At 37.8% G+C, this 22905-nt stretch overlaps 1 protein-coding gene across 3 annotated transcripts in view; it reads left to right on the top strand.

Annotated features, from left to right (window-relative positions):
- The window catches only part of khdrbs3 (KH domain containing, RNA binding, signal transduction associated 3), a 92461-nt gene that overhangs the window by 55674 nt on the left and 13882 nt on the right, over window positions 1-22905 (top strand). For all 3 annotated transcript variants that reach the window (XR_008964524.1, XR_008964523.1, XM_057354575.1), the window contains exons 4-7: window positions 518-664; window positions 1345-1484; window positions 3198-3384; window positions 14375-14454. Coding sequence is in view for 1 of the 3 variants with exons in the window: in XM_057354575.1 (XP_057210558.1) it covers window positions 518-664; window positions 1345-1484; window positions 3198-3384; window positions 14375-14454 (554 nt within the window). In the remaining 2 variants the exon portion in view is untranslated. The remainder of the gene's footprint in view (window positions 1-517; window positions 665-1344; window positions 1485-3197; window positions 3385-14374; window positions 14455-22905) is intronic.

The following is a 22905-nucleotide window of genomic DNA, read 5'->3' as shown; positions in this document are numbered from 1 at the left end:
TCATTACGTCCTATGTGTCTGTCTCACTGTGCTCGTTAAATTTCGCTTGTTTTGCTTTCCGGTGGCCAGCGCTGATACACCCCCCCTCAACCAGACTTACTGGCCAAGTGTTAATGGATTTGCATTTGTAATTATAATTTTAATTGAATTAAATATGCATGGCGTGAGCAGTTTAATAATTTATTCTATGTATTTATTCACATCTGGCATGTATGTGACATTTCAAAGGTGGTATTTTTAGAAATTATTACAAAAGAAATGGGCTATATCCTTTCGGGAAATTTTTTTTGGTCATTCAGGTTAAAATAATTAAAAATTAAAAAGTCTTCAGCAGAAATATAAAAGAAAGACGTATTACATGTCTAAAAGATATTTTTAGTTTCTTAGTGGCTTCAGCGGTAGTGGTTGAGCACAGCAGTGGCAATGCAATCGTCCCGGGTGATTATAGTGTACTAGTAAAGTGTCAATCTTAAATGCGAAATCAAATGTATATATGTTCATGTTTTTTCATTTCAAGGAGGAGGAACTTCGAAAGAGTGGCGAGGCAAAGTATCAACACCTCAATGAAGATCTTCACGTTCTGATCGAGGTCTTCGCCCCACCTGCAGAAGCATATGCGAGAATGGGTCACGCGCTGGAGGAGATCAAGAAATTCCTTATTCCGGTACATCTGTGCATATGGATCCTCAACCTAACGCCAACAGGCCATCGGTGTCTTATTCTGTATACACTTTAATAATAAAATATAATTTTTTTAAATAATTTATTATATTTCATTGATATTTTAATAATGTTAGTATATATTTGTTATAATTTATAAAAAAAATTACACAGTATAATTTAATATAATATATTTATATTTAGAAGGCATTTATACTTGGGGCTTTTTTATCTGAGAAGAAATAAACATATAAAAAAACATTCAGTTTTCGTTCTACAGTCCACATTTCCATAGAATTCATTGTTGGTAAATTGTGCACATATTTTAAAATAAAAATCATAAATTGTATTTAAAAAATGTTCTTCGTAACTTTTTGGATGATGTCACTAACCCCTCCCCTCAAACCACCTGGTTCCGTTCTGGTAACGCCCACATCTCAGGTTCAATCCCCAGTCCCCACTGTGCTGCCTGGTCCTGTATCACTAATATTCTGAAAAACAAAAAATACAGAAATGCATAGCAATTCATGAGCAATTTCCAATGTAACGATTGTTTTTCACTACACTATCCACTCGCGCCTAATGCTAGTAGTACATACAGAATGTGGCCATATTGTTTCTCAATGGACCATTACATCACGTTACAGCTCATTAACTAACGCTCGTGTGTTGTTTATCGTACAGGACTATAACGATGAGATCAGACATGCTCAACTACAGGAACTAACGTATCTGAACGGAGCCTCGGAGGACGCGAAGGTTCCCGCTGCGAGAGGAAAAACAAGCACGCGCGCACGAGGAACGCCAGCGCCAGGCGTGCACAGGTGCGACAGCGATTTTGCGCTCAAAATATTCGTGTATATTTGACATAAGTATTTCTTATTCACTTGCCACCTGCAATACAGATTAATGCCATTAATTACGCAATTAATTACTACAAAAGCAGGTGGTACATTTTTTTTAAATAGATGCTTAAATAGATGAGTAGGCCTATTTTGTCTATTGTCAATGATGACACTAAGATGGTGATCCTGTTGAAAAACCCAGCATATGCTGGGTTAGGTATGTTTTGATGCTGGTTTGACCAGCTTAAACCAGCTAAGGACCAGCACATGACCATCTTAAACCAGCACATGAACAGCTTAAACCAGCACAAACCAGCATCAAAACATACCAAACCAGAATATTCTGTTTTTTTCAACCGGGAACGTAGTTTTGATCACATTGATGAACAACATACCAAATAGGACTCACGAACCAAATTGTGTTCAAGCATAGATCTTATGGCTGCATTTGCGTTATTGCATAATTTGTGTAGCAGAACACCTGCTAAAATACAAAACCGGGTTCGTTTTACGCATGCATATACAGGTTTCGTTGCAACATTATAGCAAGCGAGAGCATGCAATGAGGAACAACAGGAAAGCATGTTTAGTTAAATTTTGTTTCTAACTTTTCTGCAGTGTTATTTAATGCTGTGTAACTGGCAGGCGTATTCTCACATGGATTGACTTTAATGTCATTTCGTACTTTTAAGTCGCTTTGAATAAAAGCGTCTGCAAAATGAACAAATGTAAATGTAATGTAAATTTCAATAAATCTGTCTCATTTTTGTAGTGGTGGAGAGGAAATTTCAGTCAGCTATCTTCTATTAGAGTGGAATATCATCAGAAGTATATTTTTATTTAATCAAAGATTTCTTAACATTAGACAAGCTTCTGTCCATCAACTGTCACATGTAAGGGATAATCCACAGCTAGCCGTGCGTTAAAGGGTTTTAAATGCACGACATGGAACCACCCGACGGGAAGCGGGGGTGCATTAAACTCCTTTAACGCACGGCTAGCTGTGGATTATCCCGCTTATACCATGGTCATTTGCCAAGTTAAAGCTTTTATTGCTGTTTACAGTGTAATTTTAGATCAAACAGGTGAAAATGACAGTTATTTTGTCAATTAATTGCAAATGTAATCAAACTGACTGCAGATACCCTTGCGTTAAAGGGTTTTAAGGCACACCTTCCAGCCAATCAGAATCGAGTATTCAAACAGACCATGGTATACTCAAAAAATACATGTTAACTTTTCAAGTGGAATATGTTTGCACTTTATTAGTCAGTGTTTGAACATGCCTACTTATTCTTTGTTATTAAAATCGTTCGTATTTCATTCAATTTAGCCATTTTGACTAGATTGCCACTTATTACATCTCTCTAGCTTCATGAAATGGTATCTAGGATGCTTTAGCATCCCATGTGTTGACGAATACTGTGTATGTACTTTGCTGACTGTTATTCTTGCTCTTCTTTATCTGCTCTAAATAATGTAACATGCAGTTTTCTTCATAGAATGGTACTTTTGCTCCTCCATACACAGTTAATGTATTTTTTGTGCACAAAACTAATTTCATTCATTTAAGCATTCACCTTTTAATCAATTATTCTTAACGAAGAGCACTTTATCGTATATCAGGTGTGTCTTTATTTTGACTGTTTATTTGTAAATGTTGAAACATTAGCTAAAGTGTCTGCTTTGCAGGGGTAGGGGAGGGGTTCCTCCTCCTCATGCTGCAGTTCCACGTGGGGCGGCGCCCAGAGGAGCTCCGCCCAGCAGAGTTCCGTCCAGCAGAGCCAGGGGCGTTCCCTCACAGAGAGCGAGAGGAGCTCCGCCCCCAGCAGGATACAGACCTCCCCCTCCGGTGGTGCAGGATACATACAGTGAATATGTAAGTGCACAAACGTTCGGATCTCCTGAGATCGTTTCCATCTTATGCATTATCCTGACTTATATTTTCTGTAGACTGTATACGTTTATTCGCAGACTGGTACATACAGTGTGCAAGAGCTGAAATAGTTCAAAATGATAGTGTGTTAAAAATAAAATGCCAAATGCACACAGACACACATGCTCTGTGTGCTAATATTGCCCACAACCCCTTGCGATAGGGATGAGAGTTTACTGATGTAGCATCAAGACGCCATTTTGTATACTACTGTATGGTTTTTGGCATTCTACGATCTCCTTTTGGCAGGTTTTGATTGTCGGGGTTAGCCTTCATTGGTGCTGAGCCTTTTGGATTTTATTAGGATTTTATTTTGACTCTGTTCACGGATCATAAAGGTGTGTTTTGGAAAATGTATGCTTTCTGTTTTGTGATGCTGCTAGAGATGGAAAACGTCCACTTTGTTAGATTCATTAAGTCATTTTACTCTGCCCAGACAGAAAGAGTGAACTATTATTTATGTCTGTAATGTTTTTTTATCGTCGACATTTTTCATATCCGTAAATTACATGAAAGAAACACAACAGCCGCTTATGGAGCGAACAGTTTCCCAACACTACAGTCATTCATCAGTCGTAATGGAACAGCACATGGTACGACCGCCTTTTGGAAACGTCCTAAATCATTTCATCTGCTTGATCTACTTGTGTTTTTCTTTGCAATTACGTGAAATAATTGTCTTATTTGTCTGACACTGTTATAGATTTCCTCTGCTGGGAGTTTTAATTTATCAGCGAGAGTTGCAAAACATCCACTTCAAATACATTCGACTCTTTTTACGGCGCTTATTTGAACGCTCGCCAGACCCTCTCGACGTTGTGCGTCTCTGTGCTCTTTTGGTTCGGTTGTGGCATGTTTAACAGATGGCGGGCTCGGAGAGGTGGGTGGAGCTGGCGCAGTGCCCTGCACTGGCCATATCTAACCACATCTGACAGGTTTATTTAGAGGTGCCCATTCCTACGCGCTCGGGTCAGAAGCGACGACTTCACCACCAGCTGTTGCCCATCATTCCGGCCGTCTCGAAACACGCGTCTGTGCAGGAACCTGAAACACGGGAGCGATCGGAACATCTGCGCGATGATAAATCTACAGCTGACACTATGAATCAGTGTTAAGGTGATCTGCAAGAAAGACTGAATTCTTCGAAATATCCAGAGAAGCAATGAGTTTTTCTCACAAAGAAAATGATTAGCATCATGAGACGTCACTATGAGATCTTGTTTACATTTACACTAACCAGATGCTTTTTTATTTTGTAAGCCAATCATCTCCTTTTTCAGTTTCTAGGTTTACAGCGGCCAGCCAATCAGATCTGTTCTCTGCCAGAAAAAAACTGCCTGATTAATATATCTGACCTGAACACAGTCGCATCTGGATCCGACAGCCAGTTGATCAGATTACGTTTCTTATCATGTTCTGGGAATTAACCGAGGTCAGCGCCAATAGCCTCTCATGCGATTTTAAAACAGCTTTATCAGATTACCTGCAAATCAATGAGCCAAAATAAATTTTCCAGTCGTGTTTGGGGACGCAGGGGGTGGATCTGCTCGTCCTTGATGCGCAGTAATTGCATCTGGACGTCAAGTTGGCCGGTTGGATGTCTTGGGTGCTGCGGCGATACCCGAGTCGCTCTCAGCGGAGGCTTGTAATAATTTTGTTAAGCCTTGTACCTGTATTGTATTCTGCTGGTCTGTGTTTCTTCTCGTGGTATCTCTGAGCTCTTTCTTCAATGCTTGTCGCTTTGGTTTAGTCTCACAATTACATAGCAGGAGACTGTCTCTCTTTTCATCGACTTCCATTCTGACGGTGGTGTATTATGAATGCACGTGTCCAGCATGATGTTTCTCAAACTGACACAATGTGAACCTGTTTTTTAATGTGGCTGCGGGTTGAAACATATGGACCCTCTTTAAGCTTCGTAAAATTGCTCCTCTGAGCTGTTTTATTCGGACTATTCGTTCCATTAATTTTAGCAACCATGTTTTTTTCTTATTTGAAGTAAAACCATGGTAACCTCAAATTAACCATGCTTTTGCTGCATGAACCACAGTTTATAATATTTGTAGTAAAACTATGTTTATGGACATTAATCTGGCAACAACAAAAAAAACATTTACCATACTTTTACTATAATAAAACCTTGCTTAACGTCCTTAAAGGGACCTCTGTGAAAGTTTTGTTGAGGTTGCCAAGAATTTTTCACTATCTAAAAATACTATAGTTTATAGAAAGGACGCCAAAAATTATGGTAACTTTAGGCACCAAAATTAGTTTGTTTTAGAGTAAGGGAGTCACAAAATTATTCCAAAATGCATCTTAGTTTTTGAGCAACAATGAAAGTAGATCGTTTTCTGTGATTGTGCATGAGATTTTTTTTGCTGTTTGTCTTCTGTTGCATTGCATGCCACGTATCTGTAATGTTTTGTTACATTGTTTAAATAAATAGTGTGATTAGTCCATAACTGCATTTGACATATTCTGTGAATTTTTGTGATCAGTCTCTATGGAATAGTTTGAGAGGCTCCACGTATATGTGATCACCTCTCTTAAAGGGTTCACACAAAAATGAAAATTCTGTCATCATTTCTTCATTCTCGTGTCATTACAAGCCTGTATGACTTTCTATCTTCTGCAGAACACTAAAGAAGATATTTTGAGAAATGTCTCGGTGGTTTTGTGTTTATGCAATAGAAGTCAATGGGGTTTGATGTTGTTTGGTTTGTTAAATATCTTAATTTGTGTTTTGCAGAAGAAAAGAACATCATACTTGTTTGGAATGACATGAGGATGAAGAAATGCTAAAATTATTTTCATTTTTGAGTAAACTCTCCTTTTAAATTAAAGCATTTTTTTGTGAGCTCACAATTTAATCCACAATCACGCATACAGGTCATTGTATATTAGTAATTGAATACGCAATGTCTTGTAAAATATATTTGCATTTGCTGATACATTTGTCGAGACAAATGCAAACAACTCGCATTCATTTGCGCATTTGAGCAGATTGTGTACTGAAGACCAACCGCTAGATGCTGGCATAGAACGTTCGCAATTACATAGTGAGTATTACATCTAATACATGAAGCCTTTCTTATCGTATAACGAGAGAGAGAGAGGCAGAGCATGAAATTTCATTAAATGAATAATGTCGGCCGCGCTTCCGCCTCGTAGATTCACTCGCACTACCTGAACACCCATAGATCACTTGTGTTTATGCGCTTTTTCGCAGAGCTCCGTGATAGCTCGTGCATTTACGACCTTCCCTCAGTTTGATCTCCGCGGCCTCTACCTCGCGTTAATTGCAGTCAACACCGGCGTGATGTTGTTTGGTTCTATCCGCCCGAACGCTGGTTTATTACTTCAGGATTTTCCCAGTTCCTCAGCATCTGTCTGCTTCATAATCCTGGGATGTCATCTGATTGTTTTGTTTTTTATGTGCAGTTTTAAAACCACAGAATAAGTGCTTTGATGGATGGAGTGGAGTTGCCTCCTCAATCTTTGGCTTTATTTATGCTGTTGTTTGTTTGTTTTCCAGCCTGAAAAAGTGATTAATAATGGTTTCAACCAGTGTTGGGTAATTTACTCTGAAAAAGTAATTAATTACTAGTTACTAATTACATATTCAATAGTGTAATTAGATTACTGTACAAATTACTCTCTCTCCAAAAAGTATTTAATTACTCATTACTAATTACTTTCTATATCCTACATCCGTGATTAGAATTGATTCAAGGATAGACATGAAACGGCTCTTTTAATTCATTAAAAAATAAATAAATAACTACATAAATTATTTGTATTAACTGACCAATGTATTACAAATGTGAGAAGGAGACATTAAAGCATACATTTTAAAGTTAGACTTATAATTTTGATGTCATTTCGACTGAATATATTACACAGTATTAAGTTCAATTACATCAGATGTAACTGTAATTAAATTACAGGAAAAAAAAACAAAAGTAATCCCTTACTTTACTTTTTTAAGGGGAAAGTAATTAAATTAGAGTAACTATTTACTTAGTAACTAGTTACACCCAACATTGGTTTCAACAGCATATTTTGTGGAAGCAAAGAAATCTGACTTTTTTATATAAACATTACCATGGTGAATGTCTCAAATTTGCCTTTGAAGAGTTTTCAAAAAACATTTTCAAAATGTTTTTGTGTTAGTTAGCTTTATTTTTTGAGTTTTGAAAGCTTTTCCAAAATCTTCTTTTGTTTAGTGACATATTTCTTTTTTTATGTGCTGTTTATCTCCATGGTTAATTTTTGCGTAGATGTTAAACTTGAGTTTCAGGTTCTTTGTTTTTTACACACAAGGATCCGAAATTATACTATAGTTATTATATATATATATATATAATTATACTATAGACGCGGACGTGCGTGCCGGGACTGCAGTTAACTTTTGGCTAGTGTCTAACTATTTATATTCGATTTGATTTATGTTAATAATTTATATCATTATTCTACTGTATAATAATTGTATTAAATAAACGATTTGTTGAATTTTGTTGTGTTCACTTTATTAAATAAACAATTTGTTGAATGGGTCTTGTTTGGTCGCATTTAAAGAAACCGTATGGTACATCGACATCTAGCGGTTGAGCTTGGTATCACAGTCTAAATTCATAATATTGGAGAGACAAGTTTAGCCAAGTAACGGTTCTTCTCGGTTTCTTTTGATTGTTATCAGAAATAATCTACAGGCGCTCTATTGTTTGTGAATGTTTACCGGAAGTTAACGTTTGTTTATGTTGTCACTTTGAAACCGTCTATACATCCAGATACGTCATGAATAATTTTGATGCACAGGAATTTGGATGCTCATATTTGTTGGGTGCTCTGTATTCCAGCAGTGAAGCTGGTGAATTTTACCTTTACAGTTCGGAGCTGTGAAACTAAGAAATGTGCCAGAAAAGCCAACGGCTGGAGTAGAAATGAGCATGCGAGCTGGAGTTATTCAGGCAAACTGCGTGCGTGTGTGTGCGCCCGTGTCAGTCTGTTTCTTATGTGTGCTTCCTGTAATGTATTTGTGCCTTTTAAAGAATATTGTTGTGTATATATATACAATAGCTCTGAATCATTATCATAACATTCGAAAAATACCATCTTATTCATGTAGCTCTTCCGATCGATTCCCAATAAACACAGTGTCTGTCATTTTGGATATAATATTGATCTTCACATACCATGGTACTGTATTTGAATTTGCAAAAAAAAAAAAAACATGGTCAAGTACCATGATATCTTCCTAATGTACTTGAATTTGTTCATTAATTTAGAAACCCTCGTGCGCTAGATAAATACAGGGCTGTTTCAATTATAAATTATACTACTGAATGCTAAATGTATTTGAAGCAAATTTAAGGGGGCAATGTGTTTTCAGTGTCGCTATTAACTTTCAGCGGAGACCCCTGACTGCTTTGAATCGTGAATATCTCATAGCTTGACAAACATCAGTGTCTTTCTCAATACAGGTTGTAACCTGTGTGATGTCAAGACCTTCATACACAGATGTAAAAGCCCTGTTGAGTGTGAAACATCAGAGATTTTCAGTTGTCTGCATTGTGTTTAGTTTTCAGATCAACGTCTGCTTTTATCAGTTCTGGACACACGCGACTTTTGTCAACATGCTCTCGCTGGCAGGGCTCTGTGTTGGTGGATGCAAGTCATCTCATTTTGTACGTGTGTGTGTGTGTGTGTGTGTGTGTGTGTGTGTGTGTGTGCGACACATTTGTCAAGAAGGTGAATGTCTGTTTGAGGTTTTGCTATATTTGTGAGGGACAAATGTCATGACATCATGACAACCAACCAGATAAAAAGGCTTATAATTCGACCAAATCGTGTTTTTCTAATGTAATGCAGTACATGGTATTAGAAATGAGAGGTGAGGTTTAGAGAATATATAATGTCTTTATTTGAATAATATCATTTTCATATAAATATAGTGAAAACCAAACTTGTGTAGAAATTTGGCTATAATACTTGCATCAAATTTCTGAAGACATAACTTTAATGAAATTTTAAAGTAGATTCTCATGTACATTAAAGGTCCATTGTATGATATTTTGTAGCATCTAGTGGTGAGGTTGCGAATTGCAACCAACGTCTCACTCCCCCCTCCCTTACGAAGCACTATAAGGTGGCTAACACAGACCTAAGATGTCGTCGCGTTTTCGCTTCTTTGCCGAAGCAGATAACGTATTTATGAAACACTCTCTAGAGCAGTTTGTCCGTTTAGGGCTACTGTAGAAACAACATGGAGAATTCAATGCCAGGGGCCCGCGGTGTATGCGATGGAAATGGCTCATTCTAAGGTACAACGCTTCATTATGTAAGGTCTTTATACACCTCTGAACACAGTTACGTATATTACATTGCTTTTCTGTAAATAGATCATAGGCGTAATTTGCGGGTGGGACATGTCCCCATCACTTTTTTGGAAGAGATGCTTGCGGAAGGTGTTGATTGTTTAGGGGTCATTAACATCTAAATCTCTTGGGAAAACGCAGGATGCGCCGCTTTCTCGCCATCTCCCGTTGCTCACATTCGTATAAGTTATATTTGCAGAAGACAGAGAGCCACGACTTCAGAAACGCAGCCAGTATGAAATGCGTGCATCATCCGCGCTCGCGGCGCTTGCTTGTGCATCCAGTGTCCAAACACAAAATTGCGTAAACCAATGAACAAGTGACATATTTAGTTATAGGAATAAACAGCTTTTAAGTGTAATGCATCGCAACAGCCAAGTCACCTTCCCCAAATGACAGTTTGGGAACCACATACTGTGAGAGCTGGAGTCGAAAAGCAGAGTAGCCAATGGACGGGCCGCCCACTATATATGATAAATATTCCCAACGAGTTATTACAGAAACAATTTATTAAAGTATTGATTGTGTCACCTTTGTCCCCACCACTTTTCAAAACAAATTTACGCCACTGCAATAGATCCTCCTAAATATTACACAGAGCACCTTTAAACACTACTAATGATAAACGAGATTAAAAAAACATGAGATGTGATGTGACGTCTCTTTTCTCTTTTTTTCCAGACGGGACATTCGGTTTTCCGCCATAAGTTTGCCTGATTTGCCTGTTTAGATGCTTTCATTTACTAGATAAGTGCATGTGTGTGTGTTCATCCGTGTGTGAGTCTAAACATGATTGAGTTTGTCTGGGTGTCTCTAATGCAGTCTTGGCGCTGTGCTGGAGAAGGTAAATGTAATGTGATTACATGGCTTTACTTCAGTCTAATAGAGCTCTCTCTCGCTCTCACTGTTTACCTGAGCTCCGTCCAGCCGAGCTCTGATCGTCTCACCGCTGAGACCCGAGCTGGCAGCATTAAATCAGCCTAAATGAAGCTCAGTCGTCTCGTCGCTCATAGATCGCACCTGTAATGTCAATAGCGGATAAAATAGAGTTCTCTCAGATGAGATCGGAAACAGGATGAACGCTGCTGATTCAGAAACATTTGAAAGCTTTTCTGCTTTATTACCAACTACATTTATACTTTTTTTTTCATGGAAGATTTTTCTTGATTTTGTGTGAATGTAGCCTACAACACCACAGTGCAGCGCTATGCTATATTCTGTTCCTCAGTCCGTTTGATCAAATTCCCTGTGAAAATCTTTACAAATCTACACAAAAGCCCCTCTCTCCTCAAGCCACGGCTTCAAACGCTCAATATTTCTATTATTTCAAATCATAGCGAGAAAGACTCTGAGAGATCTTCAAATGCTTCTGTATCGACGGCATGAGCGCACCGTCGAGAACAAACAGCGAGCTGTTTCACATCCCACAAAAAACTAGAGCGCACGAAACCCGTTAGTCTGTTATTCAAAGCACAGCTGTTCAGTCGCACGTCGCATGTCAAACGATCTGACGTGCCGCGCAAACTGAGATTTCACTTCTCTCAACCTGGCGTGTGACATTCGCCCGTCTAATTTCAGCGTCTTGATCAAACCCTGCATGCCACCAGGCCCGACTTTCAGCTTCTTTACAGTCTCCTTCGAGGAAGTTGTTCTTTTCTTATCTTGCTCATGGATGTAAATGCGCAAAGAATGAACTGCGCTCGGTTATGTTGGCTTGTATTTGCATGCTCTGCCGGATTCACGCTCGGTTTCTGTGTTGCATCTGTAATGTTGTGGCATGCTTTGCTGGGGCTGCAGACACCTGAATCGGCTTTTTGAAATGCAGAAAATGCGCACAACATGCCGCATGGCTGGATATGTAACATTCTCATCATTTGATGAATAAATGCTGTCGTGATTAATAATAATAATGCACAAACATCGCCTGTCATTAAAATTCAGATCATCTCCTGCTTTCTACAGATGCCAGTAGCCTAAAGTTAATTGCACAAATTGTGAATAAGATGCGATTCATAATAGGTGTGATTTATAGGCGTCATTGTATGGCAAATAATGACGTTTTACAGAGACATGGCTAGAATGCAATTGACTAAACTGAAGATTTCTGAATTGATTTTTTTTCCTGAATGTCTCTCTCTCTCTCTCTCTCTCTGTCTCTCTGGTTTTTGTATGATTTATTCGATCACAACCTTTGCATAACTAATCAAGCAAAGCAACGGTGTTTTTCTCCTCAAACTGTGAGAGATTTTCACTTTATGATATATTCATAGTCTTACAGAACGATTTCGCTGTCATCCGCGACCGCACAATGGAAATATCTTCAGTTATAAATAGCTGAGCGAGTCTAGTCCTGTTTTGGCTCAGAAAGAAGATGAGTTGATGTTTTCATTTAAAAGGGATTTTTTTCTGTTTAAATGCTGAAAATCTTCATTTTAAAAAGCAAAGCAGAGAGACGCACAGCTTTCGATACTGATGGTTTGATTTCAGTCCATTTGCTTTTGGATAAAAAGTCAATGAAAGTGTTTGGCCAGATGCTTCGGGGGAAAGCTTCATATGGAGACGTCCTGGTCCGCTCTTATTGGTCAATCACATCTTTTCGACCTCATTTTTGTGTGCGTTAGATTGGAAAGGGCTACAGGTATTATTCTAATAATATTCAGTTCGTATTTAATATGATTTAGGTGTTCACTATATTGTGTTCCGAATTAGCCATCATAACCTTCGCAAGGTTAATCGTAAAAAGCAAAGCTTCTCTTTTCATCCAGCCCTCTGTATTTTTTTTTACAAAACTTCATTCCAAAACACAGTTTAAATGGATTAAAGATGAAACTCTGAATGTGAAGAGAGGGTTTTCCGTCTTTGTGTTTGAGGGGGATTTTACGAATGTGAATTGAGGGCAGATGGATTTGAAACTGAGCCGGACCGGGTGAGTTGAATCAGGGAGGGGTCAGAGTCTGTTTATCCCAAATTTGCAAGAAACGCAGCAAAATTGAGCTTTAATGTCCAGTGTTGTGTTTTTGCCGACGTGTGCCGGCTTTGCGATGGCTGGTTCGTTTGATTTTCTCAAACATATCACGTTGTATCTGGCGGCGCCCTTTGAGCCATGTGTGTCATAAAGCAATCTGCGACGTGTCACAATAATAGCTACATTAGATATTAACCTCCATGAAGTTTCATTTTCCACAGTTAAAGGGTTATTATGCGATGTTAATTACAGTGTCAAAATCATATCAGCCTTCCTCTTAATGAAACGCTTTCACAACCTTTCATTTAAGTGAAGAGCTTTTCAGTTTTATGAACTCCACTCGCCGCTATTTCTGCTCTGGATATGAGTATTAATATTGGATCGGGTTCAGATGAGTAGATTAACCTCTCGGCATAATCTGGAGGTGTGTGTTGGTGGATCCAGGAGTCTAGATGCTTCATCATAAGTGCAGATCTTCTGACCGTGATCAAATGAAATATTTTCCATGGAGTCTGGTCATCTCTCTCAAAGCATAGGGATAGTTCACCCAAATGCTCTCTGATAAATTCTGATGTAAGATGTATATGACTTCCTTTGTTTAGTTGAACACAAATGAATAATTTTATATATGAAAATGCCATCTTGTTGTCTTTTTATATAGCTGTTAACACAGAGAAGTAGTTGTAGTAGTACTTGTCCCCTTGGGGAAATTCTGTTTCAGTGGGTTTTCAACATGCGTTCACATTAATACAACACAACATACATTATACAACACAACAACATAAAAAAACATCTGTCTGTCATTTATACGTTTCACTGCTTGTGGTGAAAACGAATTTCTGCCCGTTTTTAAGAGACATTGCCATCCTAAATCTTCGACCTGAAGGCAAGGGCTCAAACTCATAAAAAGCTCAGAAAAGTACAAACATCCATCGTTAAAGTAATCGAAACGACTCCAGCAGGTCAAATACATTTGTGAGAAAACTTTATATGTTTTATATTATAGACTGGGTTATAAATGAACCTATTCTGGGTTGTTTCAACCCACATGCTGGGTTTTTTAACCCATTGTTGGGTCAAATTGAAACATTCTCTGGGTCAGTTTAATCCAACGGTTGGGTTTGTCCATTATTGACCCAACGATGGGTTGAAATAATACAACAATAATTTATTTGTGTAGTTAAAGAGACCAGTGACCCCAGTAGGTCACGGATTTTACAAACTGAAAGAAATAACATAAAACTGAATGAATGAATGAAATATTTATATATAAATTTGTTTTCTCAATTTTGATCTTTTTAATTGTAATGTGTGTATTTTTAAGGTTCAAATGCTTTTTCCCATCCCAGTGAAATATGTAGATTCAGTATGCAGTTCCCCACAAAATATATAAATATTGCTCTATTTGATTTTCAGGAAACCTGTCTGAGTCAGTCATTATTTTAGCTTTTTGTGATGCTAGTGGTTCAGGAATTACACACTTTAGGCTCTGAATTATGAAGTACTTTACAAGCAAACACTCAGGAAACACTATAAAATCCAGTTAAACCACTGCAAAGATATATGCTGATATATACTTTCTCCTCTGTAGGAATACGATGATGAATACGGAACGGCTTACGATGACCAGGGATATGATTCATATGACAGCTACAGCAACCAGGCACAGAAGTAAGTGTGTGTGTGTGTGTGTGTGTGTGTGTGTGCGTGCGTGCGTGCGTGCGTGCGTGCGTGCGTGTGTGTGTGCGTGTGTGTGTGTGTGATTGTACAGCTGTATCTCCAGATCTCTTCTGAAAATAACAGTCTTTTGTCTCGGCTGAGTTATCTGAGCCTGTTGTCATCGCAAAGGGCATCTCTCGGTGTGCTTTTGTGTGTTTGTATATTCACATGTAGGTCACTTCACACCTCTGTGTGTTGAAGAGGAGGTTGTATAGGTCTGTTTTGAGCTCTACCACATTGGAAATCATTCAGGCTAATGTAGGGGGCCAGTTTTGCACGTCTCCCAAAGAGAAGCAGGACAGCAGGGCATTATGCTAATGAATCAATCCGTTCTCTGGCCTTTTTATCTGAAAGAACATCTTTGTCTAGTTGGATGTGTTGGACGGGATGGGAGCGTTATTTAAGTAAAGGTGCACGGCATGATTAGGGCTGTCAAACGATTCATCGCATTCAGAGTGAAAGTTTGTGTTTACATAATGTATGTTTGTGTACTGTGTTAATTTTGTATTCATAAACAATTATACGTGCACATACATGTATACATATTTAATAAACACAAACTTTTATTCTGGATGCGATTAACCGCGATTAATTGTTTGACAGCCCTAGTCACTGAGTTATGTTTGCTGGAATATGATGAAAAGGGGTTATATTATTATAATATTAAGTTTATATGTTTAACAAAACATAACCAGTGTAAAACAACACTAGTCATGGAGTTGAGGCTGAATTATAAAAATGTACACCTGAAGAGTAAAAACGCATACAATTATGATCAAAATAAAACTACATTTGTGATTTTGTTTGTATAAGCGGCAATATTTGGCTATACATTTTTTTAATGTGAATTAAGCTATGCATGAGTGAACAATGTTCTATGTTCCCATACTGACCTTGACGATATGTCTGAAATGTAATTTCATGGAAATACAGCCCCGGTCCCTCCGTGAATTTGCAGTCCATGCGACTTTACGCGCCATTGTGACCTGTTGCCGTGCAGCCAACGGTAGCCTGCTGCGTTTTTATTTAAGATGTATTCCTTTGATCTCATCGTTTACTTCTGCACGACTGAATACTTACAGTAGCACTTGTGGGATCTTTTATCCGTGATATGCCTCTGAGCTTTTTGCTGTAAAGCAAAACACAAATAAAACGGCAGCAAATTGTCGTAATGCAGAATACTCTCCTCATCTCACTCGGGGGTGTGCAGAGAAAGATTTGGTTGAAAGGCGTGGGCCAGGAGATTCTTTTAGCGTTGGATGTTATGCTGTAACTGGACCTCAAGGACCACTCGGTGAGCCTGGTTACATCTGTTAAAGAATTGCATGTTTACACTGCTGTAGAATGTGATCAATGTGACACAGATCTGTTTTTTGGATGGCAATGTAAAGAGCAAAAACACAATACATTGACTATTTCCATTTTAATCCGTTTTTTTTGCAGTGTAACCTCAATGTGAACGGTCATAATTGATGTAATTGTTGCATCAACAAAACTCTCATCATTTAGTTTTTGATGTACGCTCTGGGTATTTTTTAAAGCATTTTTAAAGTCTTTGTGAATTTGAAATGGACGTTTTTTAGCTTTTAGTATATCAGCCTATCGGATATCTATATTTTTTAAAACGTGGTTTCAAGCCTTCCAGTCCCTCTAGTCCTCCATCCAGCATACAAGATCTTGTCCTGTTAGTCATATGCGTTTGCTTTTCTGACTCTGATCAATTGAACCGCAAGGTGACATCTACAGAAGTAAACTATTTTGAATTTGTTAAAAAAATCTCAATCATTGCTGTCACTGCCACGTTTTCGAGCGCGTTTTCCCATCGCTACCAATTAACACTAAGTCTTTTAATTCCGCTAGCCCGCGTGTGCCGTGCTCATTACGCAGCAGGTTTCTGAGCTCTTTGATTCATGAAACATTGTCTGTGTGTTACTGAGCTTGGCTGGATTTTCTCGTAATGATCCAGTCGTATGTAATCCAGGGATATGTAAACCAGGCTTTCTTTTAATCATAGAAAAAGAGCCGGATCCAAGATTGGCTTCCCCTGGTCGTACACTTAATTAAACCGATTTTTAAGAGACACCAGAGCTGCTCGCAGATTAATGTTTCAGATCACCTGTTTGGAGCTTGTTTCAGGATGACGTCCATGGCTCAAAATGCAGATATTTCCCCGCAGGTTGCGGAATGCAGTTTTTTGGAGCTGATAGTGTTCCTGCATTGTCCAAACTCACAATAACCGCAGTCTTTGCTTCCATGACTCATTCAAAGTCTATCTACCTTTAGAAACATTTTAATAAAGGCCTGCAGTTGTGTTTCCAAAATCCTTTGAATTAAAATCAAAGCAACAGAAATCAGGTCATGAGTGACATTTGTGCTGTTTAGATGAGATGGTATAGGCCTATAAAAATCTGAATTTCTCGGAGCAAACAAGAAGACTCAACTGACGTCAACATCAATTGTTCAGTTGCGTTTGTAAAGAATAGCAATACCCTTGAAAATACAATGTTTTTTGAGATAGTAGCAGATATGTAAGTCACATTGTAATTCCAACAATTGGGGTCCTTGGCTTTTTTAAACATTTGAAAAAACATGAATGTACACTGAAAAAAATTACAAGTAAATTTTTCTTTTGCAAGTTTTTGCACTCAGGTTTAATAAGTAAATTTCATACCTGTTTAACTATGTAAATCTTGCTTAAGGAAGTTCAGTATAATTAACAAAGTAAAATAAGCACATATATAACTTGGCCTGTTAAATTTTTTTGTGTAGTTTTTACTTACTGATCTGATGTAAATAATTGATATAATTAAGTAAACTCTATTTCTCTTTTAATTAAATTTGACTTGTTTTATTTATTGTTATTAATTATTTTTAGTTAAATAAAATGAGTTACTGTTACAATATGACAGAATAGTACTGTGACAACAAATGTGCAATCAAGAGTTTTTTATTAAGAGCTTAATTTTAAGGAATAACATGCCCTTACAGAAACTTAAGATCTTTAAGACAACTTTAAGATGCATAATAATGCTTACGATCAATACTTGTAAATATTTAAACAGCTCAAGCAGTAAACATCTGTGTGCAATGACACATAAAACTTTTGCTCACTTATTGAAACCGTTTACACTTTTGTCTATGCTATGTGAACTGAAGACAACAATTAATGTTTGGTCCCTTTTCTGCTTCCCTTCCAATTGACGGACACAACGAACAGGATCCACATGAGAAATATACTGTATTCTGCGATAAAGAAAACATAAAAAGAAGTAATTAGTAAACTGTCAAATTCCATTTACAAAGCAAATATCATTTTTTGCATTCGCACCCCTGAAACAAATAAGGTTAAACATAAGAGTCTGTCTGTTTTACGTTATTTGACGCAACCAGAATGTCATACAAACGCAATAAAACGAAACGGCAATCACTAACAAGTTCAGATCCGACGCATTATTATTAACACCAGACGCTAAAAGAGAATATAAACCCCATTAAGCATCGCGTCACTCGCATCTGCTGTAGATGTGGTCTTATGACTGTTGAAACAATCGTCACGTTTCTTCATTTAAGAATCATAATAATCATATCACGGGTGAAGTCACATATTTACGGGTTTTAGACGTAGTTATGTTACTTGAGGTATTAAGATGTAGTATATAAATTTTACGAACCACTGCACAGTCACACAAAACAAAACCTATCGTAAAAAACGTATATCACAGGTAATGTAACAAATGCATTACTTTAATGTGTCTTTATGTAAAACTAGAGATTGTAAGATGTTGTATAACGTTGGTTTAGACTAAATATTGTCGACGACTCTAAACTTTACAAATGTGCAGAAAATGTACAGAATTAAGCGATGACAACTCAGTTGTTCAATGTTATCTCCATTACCGAATACATGAAATCGAATATGCCAAAATAGAATGCCTTTCTTTTTTCAACTACTTACCTGTAGAAGAAAATGGAGAAGCTCTTCGTGATGATGGCGTGTTAGCTTCTTTTTCGTGCATGCTTAGATTGCTGGACGTCGGCGTAAATTCTACTTGATTTTTTTAATTGCCACGCGTACTTTATCAATTCTTGTACATTTGCCAAATAATCACAAGTAAAATTTACTTGAGTGTTAAGTGTCTAATATTTACAAGTCTAAATTAAGTACATATGTAGATTTTACTAAATTATATAAAGTTTTTACTTCAACAAAATTATTCTTTGCAAAAAATACATATATATTTTTTTGTTTTATTTACAAAGCCATAAAATCATTTTTACAGTGATTCTGACTCATTGGAAACCTTTTCACTTAACTTACCCTGATAGCACACATACGTCTCTGAGACGTATTTTTTTGATGTCTGCATTTACATCTGCAAGATGTATTTTTTTATTGTTTGCTCATCTGCAATACGTCTCTGAGATGTTTCCTGTCAGATTTCATATAGACATCTAAATCGTACATCTAAAATGTGTATGATTTCGAATTTATTTTCCAAGATGTTTATCAGATGTAACATAGCAGATGTTTTCCAGATCTTTAGCAGACATCTTGCAGATGTACCTGTGCTATCTGGGTACTGCACATGCTCGGCTTTGTTTGTTCGAATCTCTATCTCAAAGTATTACAGGGTTATTTCAGCCAACAATACAAATTCTGTCATCACTTACTCACCCTCGTGTTATTGTAAGCCTGTATGACTTTCTTCCCTCCGCAGAACACAAAAGAAAATATTCTGATGAATGTTGGTAACCAAACAGCATAGACCCCCATAACCACTGAGACATTTCTCAAAATATCATATTTTGTTTTCCACAGACAAAAAAAGTTATATAAAGAGTTTAAATGACATGATGGTGGTAAAAAAATTGGGGTGAACTTTTCTTATAGATGTTGGCGTCTCTACATGAACGATCCCTACAGTCTCATGGCTTATTGAAGAAAGCTTTGCTTTTGTACTGGAATGACTTGTATTTCTTCTGGAAATGTAAAGCCTGTTTTTATTTCCGCAAGTATCACAGTTCCCAGCATGGAATTTGTCACCGTGTGTACAACAACAATAGACGTCGTGGTCTGAAGCATACATTTCCCATAACAGACTGTGTAATGAAAGCCTTTATTTTAATGCACGTCTATGGCAGGGCTATTTAATCATTTCTCCTTCACTTCAGGTGTTCTGAATAGAAAGAGGCTACTGTTTGCTGAATGAAATAGTGAGAAATTTCACCAGGTTCATCTCAAAAGGGTCAAAAGTCTTTCTATGAAAAAATCTTTGATTTTTAAAAGTCACATATAGTAAATTCTCGCAGGTATTCTTGTGTTTTGGTCCTGCGTGTCACAGGTCTCACACGCGTGTGCGTGCCGTGGTCACACATTTTGTGGAAATGCTCTGGGGTGGCTGAGTGTATCCCTTTTTGAGAGTGTTAGAATTCACCATGTGGCCCTTATAACACACACACACACACACACACACACACACACACAGAATGTCAGAAGTATAGGCCTCGGCGGAGCTGTGTGTTTGGTAAATGTTAGTGCAGCGGGGAGTTGTGAGACTGTGTCTTTTTAAAGGTTAGCACTGCTTTAAGAGCCAGTTTAGATTTGGAGGGGAAAGAGCAATTCTAGTGGCAACTGATAGAGATTCTCTCTCTCTGAGGAGATTGATTGATTGTTTCTTACTGAGTTTTTCTCCTGCCATTGTTGCCTTTGACTAGCTCGCTTTTCACCCTTCAATAAGTTATTTTGCTTTAGAAACATTCTTTTGGGTGATGTATTGATATTTGCATTGCGATATAATTATCATGACAATTCAGTTCTTATAAGTTCATAAGAAATTATGTAGCATTCACATTTTGTTTTTACATTGGTTTCCGTGCTTAAAATGCTGATTTAGAGGTATAGTTGACCCAAAATGAACATTCTTTCTTCATTAAAGGAATAGTTCACCCAAAAAATGGTCTCTATTGACTTTCCATAATAGGAATAAAAATAACTATGGTCAAGTCAATGGGGACCATTTTTGGGTGAACTCTTCCTTTAATTCACCCTTACAGTATGTCATTTCAAACCAGTATGACTTTTCTTTCTTCTGCAGAACACAAAAGAATACATTTTGAAAAATGTTGATATCCAAACAACACTGAACCCCATTGACTTTCATTGTATGAACACAAAACCACTGAGACATTTCTCAAAATATCTTCTTTTGTGTTTTACATGCGAAAAGAGTGTTGAACAACACGAAGGCAAAATATTGTGACAGAATTTTTATTTATGTGTGAACCCTTTAAATAAAAATGCTTCTATACAGTCCTTAAAGGGGCGATGAATTAAGACCTCAATTTTAACCCGAGCTTTTGTTATGTAAGAGGGAATCGTATTCAAGCGAACGTCCTGTAAGTGTCAGAACTGAAAACGCCCTTGTTACTGAAATTACAACTGTTATTGACATCAGGCTCAGCGAACGCCAGGTCCTGGAATGCACCTATAGAAATAGATAGGTTGAACACCGCCTCCACAGAAAAATATCAACGACTACTTCTCTAGCCCCGCCCACTGGTTCGCGAATGACTTTAGCCACACTTAGTACACACTCCCGCATTTGTGATGATTGACAAACTGGTAACCATAGCGACATATTTTTCGGCTAAAGATTTGTTTTGTCCGTCAGTTTAAACTTAACTGCTGATATGCGACGTGTTGTGTTTATGCTCGGTTTTATGCTTGTTGCCATGTTTGTTATTGATAAGCGCTTTTATGCTTGTCGTTTAGCCTTAGATCAAAAAGCCTCGGCACTTAGGTCTTAATAAATGGTCTGTTGCAGATTAAAAAAATTTTTGGTCTTATAAAATATATAAACAATTTGCATTTTAAGGCTTGCTTTTGTCTTGTCTTTATTTGCTTATTTTCTCTGTGAAGATCTGGCAACCCTGTCACTTAAGCGAAGGGCTCTCGAGAGCGGCTAGCCCCGTGTCATATGTGCAAAAGTGAGGACTTCTTTCACTGTTATTTTTATTTAGAGCGACCAGTCGCTTCCTTCGGATTCTGATATTAGTAATGCGTGGTTGAAGTTTATTTTTCAGTACGTTCCTGCTCACGTGGGTGAAACATTGAGCATTTGTTTGCGTCATTTCACCGTAGTTTTCTTTTGTGAGCAAGGCGCTGGATTTGCGGAGAGACTAAAATGAAAAAGCAGTGCTGAGTGAGCAGTCAATATTGCATCCGACAGGAATGGCGCAGCAATCTGATGTGAGTAAAACATATTTGTACTATGCGTCACTATTGTTTTGTTAAGAGATCGCTTGATATGCCCTGATAATGTGTAACCTAATGTTACGTGTCTAACCAAATTCACAGAAGGCTCCAACTAAGTTGACTATGCAAACTGCTATCCAATCATAGCAGTGGGCGTTTACTTCCAAGTCTTCAATGCGCCATGCCCATTAAAACAGAGCGTTTGACGAGATGGCCTCAAAACCCGGGTAGAAAATAGCCTATTACTTATTGGTTTTGATGTTTTCGAATGTTAAATCCACGCAAACGTCATAAGTAGACCTCATGCAACAATATAAAATAATAAAAAAGGCCAGTTCAGCACACCTTTAATATATTTACATCTACGTTTATCTATGAAAATGGATCTGTTCTCCCGTGGATCTTAAGGTGTTTGTTTCTCACCGTCGTCTCAGTCTACTTGAACACTGTCTGTTGTTGAGCATCATTTCTCAGCAGGGCTGTAGCCGGTCTTCTTTTCCTGAGTAGAAACTAAATCTAGAAAAATCCACATCTGTTTGTTTTACCGTCTGGTTTACTGTAAATAAAGGAATAACTCACTCCCCAGTTGTGTTGTGCCGATGCGGAGTCCTGCTCCATCTCCGCAGGTCACGATAATCGTGATTGATTTTCCTCCGTTCAGATCATCAGATTCACAGGGTTTCTCTCGCTCCTGCACCTGTATCTCGTCTGACTTCCTCTCCTCGCACTTCCTGTCCTCTGCCCCATTTTCTTCCAGCTTCTTCAGACAGACGCGGTGATATTTTTAACTTCTTTCCAGTCTATTTTCGAGGTTTGGTGTCTTCGTTCTGTGTTCGCACGTCTCTGTGGACCTTTGGTTCTGTTCAGAAAACTGTCACACCCTAAAATTAGATTCATTTCCATCGCTGAGAAGAACAGACTGGAGTATTTTCTGCTTTGTGTGAAGTATCTTGTCTGATTTCGTATAGCATGTATGCAGAACATGATAAAGACATACAATATGATGTACTTCATGTTGTGCTTATTTTGAGCAGTTACTATTGTAATTTTGATTCGGCATAGGATCTATATTTATTCAGATCAAGTTGTTCATTGAAAATCAGCATTCACACATATGTGTATACAGATTCGGATTGGCAGGCTTGGTT

This window comes from Triplophysa rosa, linkage group LG16 (assembly GCF_024868665.1).
Source record: "Triplophysa rosa linkage group LG16, Trosa_1v2, whole genome shotgun sequence".
Lineage (NCBI taxonomy): Eukaryota > Metazoa > Chordata > Actinopteri > Cypriniformes > Nemacheilidae > Triplophysa > Triplophysa rosa.
The sequence above is the reverse complement of the archived record's forward strand: the minus strand, read 5'-3'. Positions and strand labels throughout refer to the sequence as shown.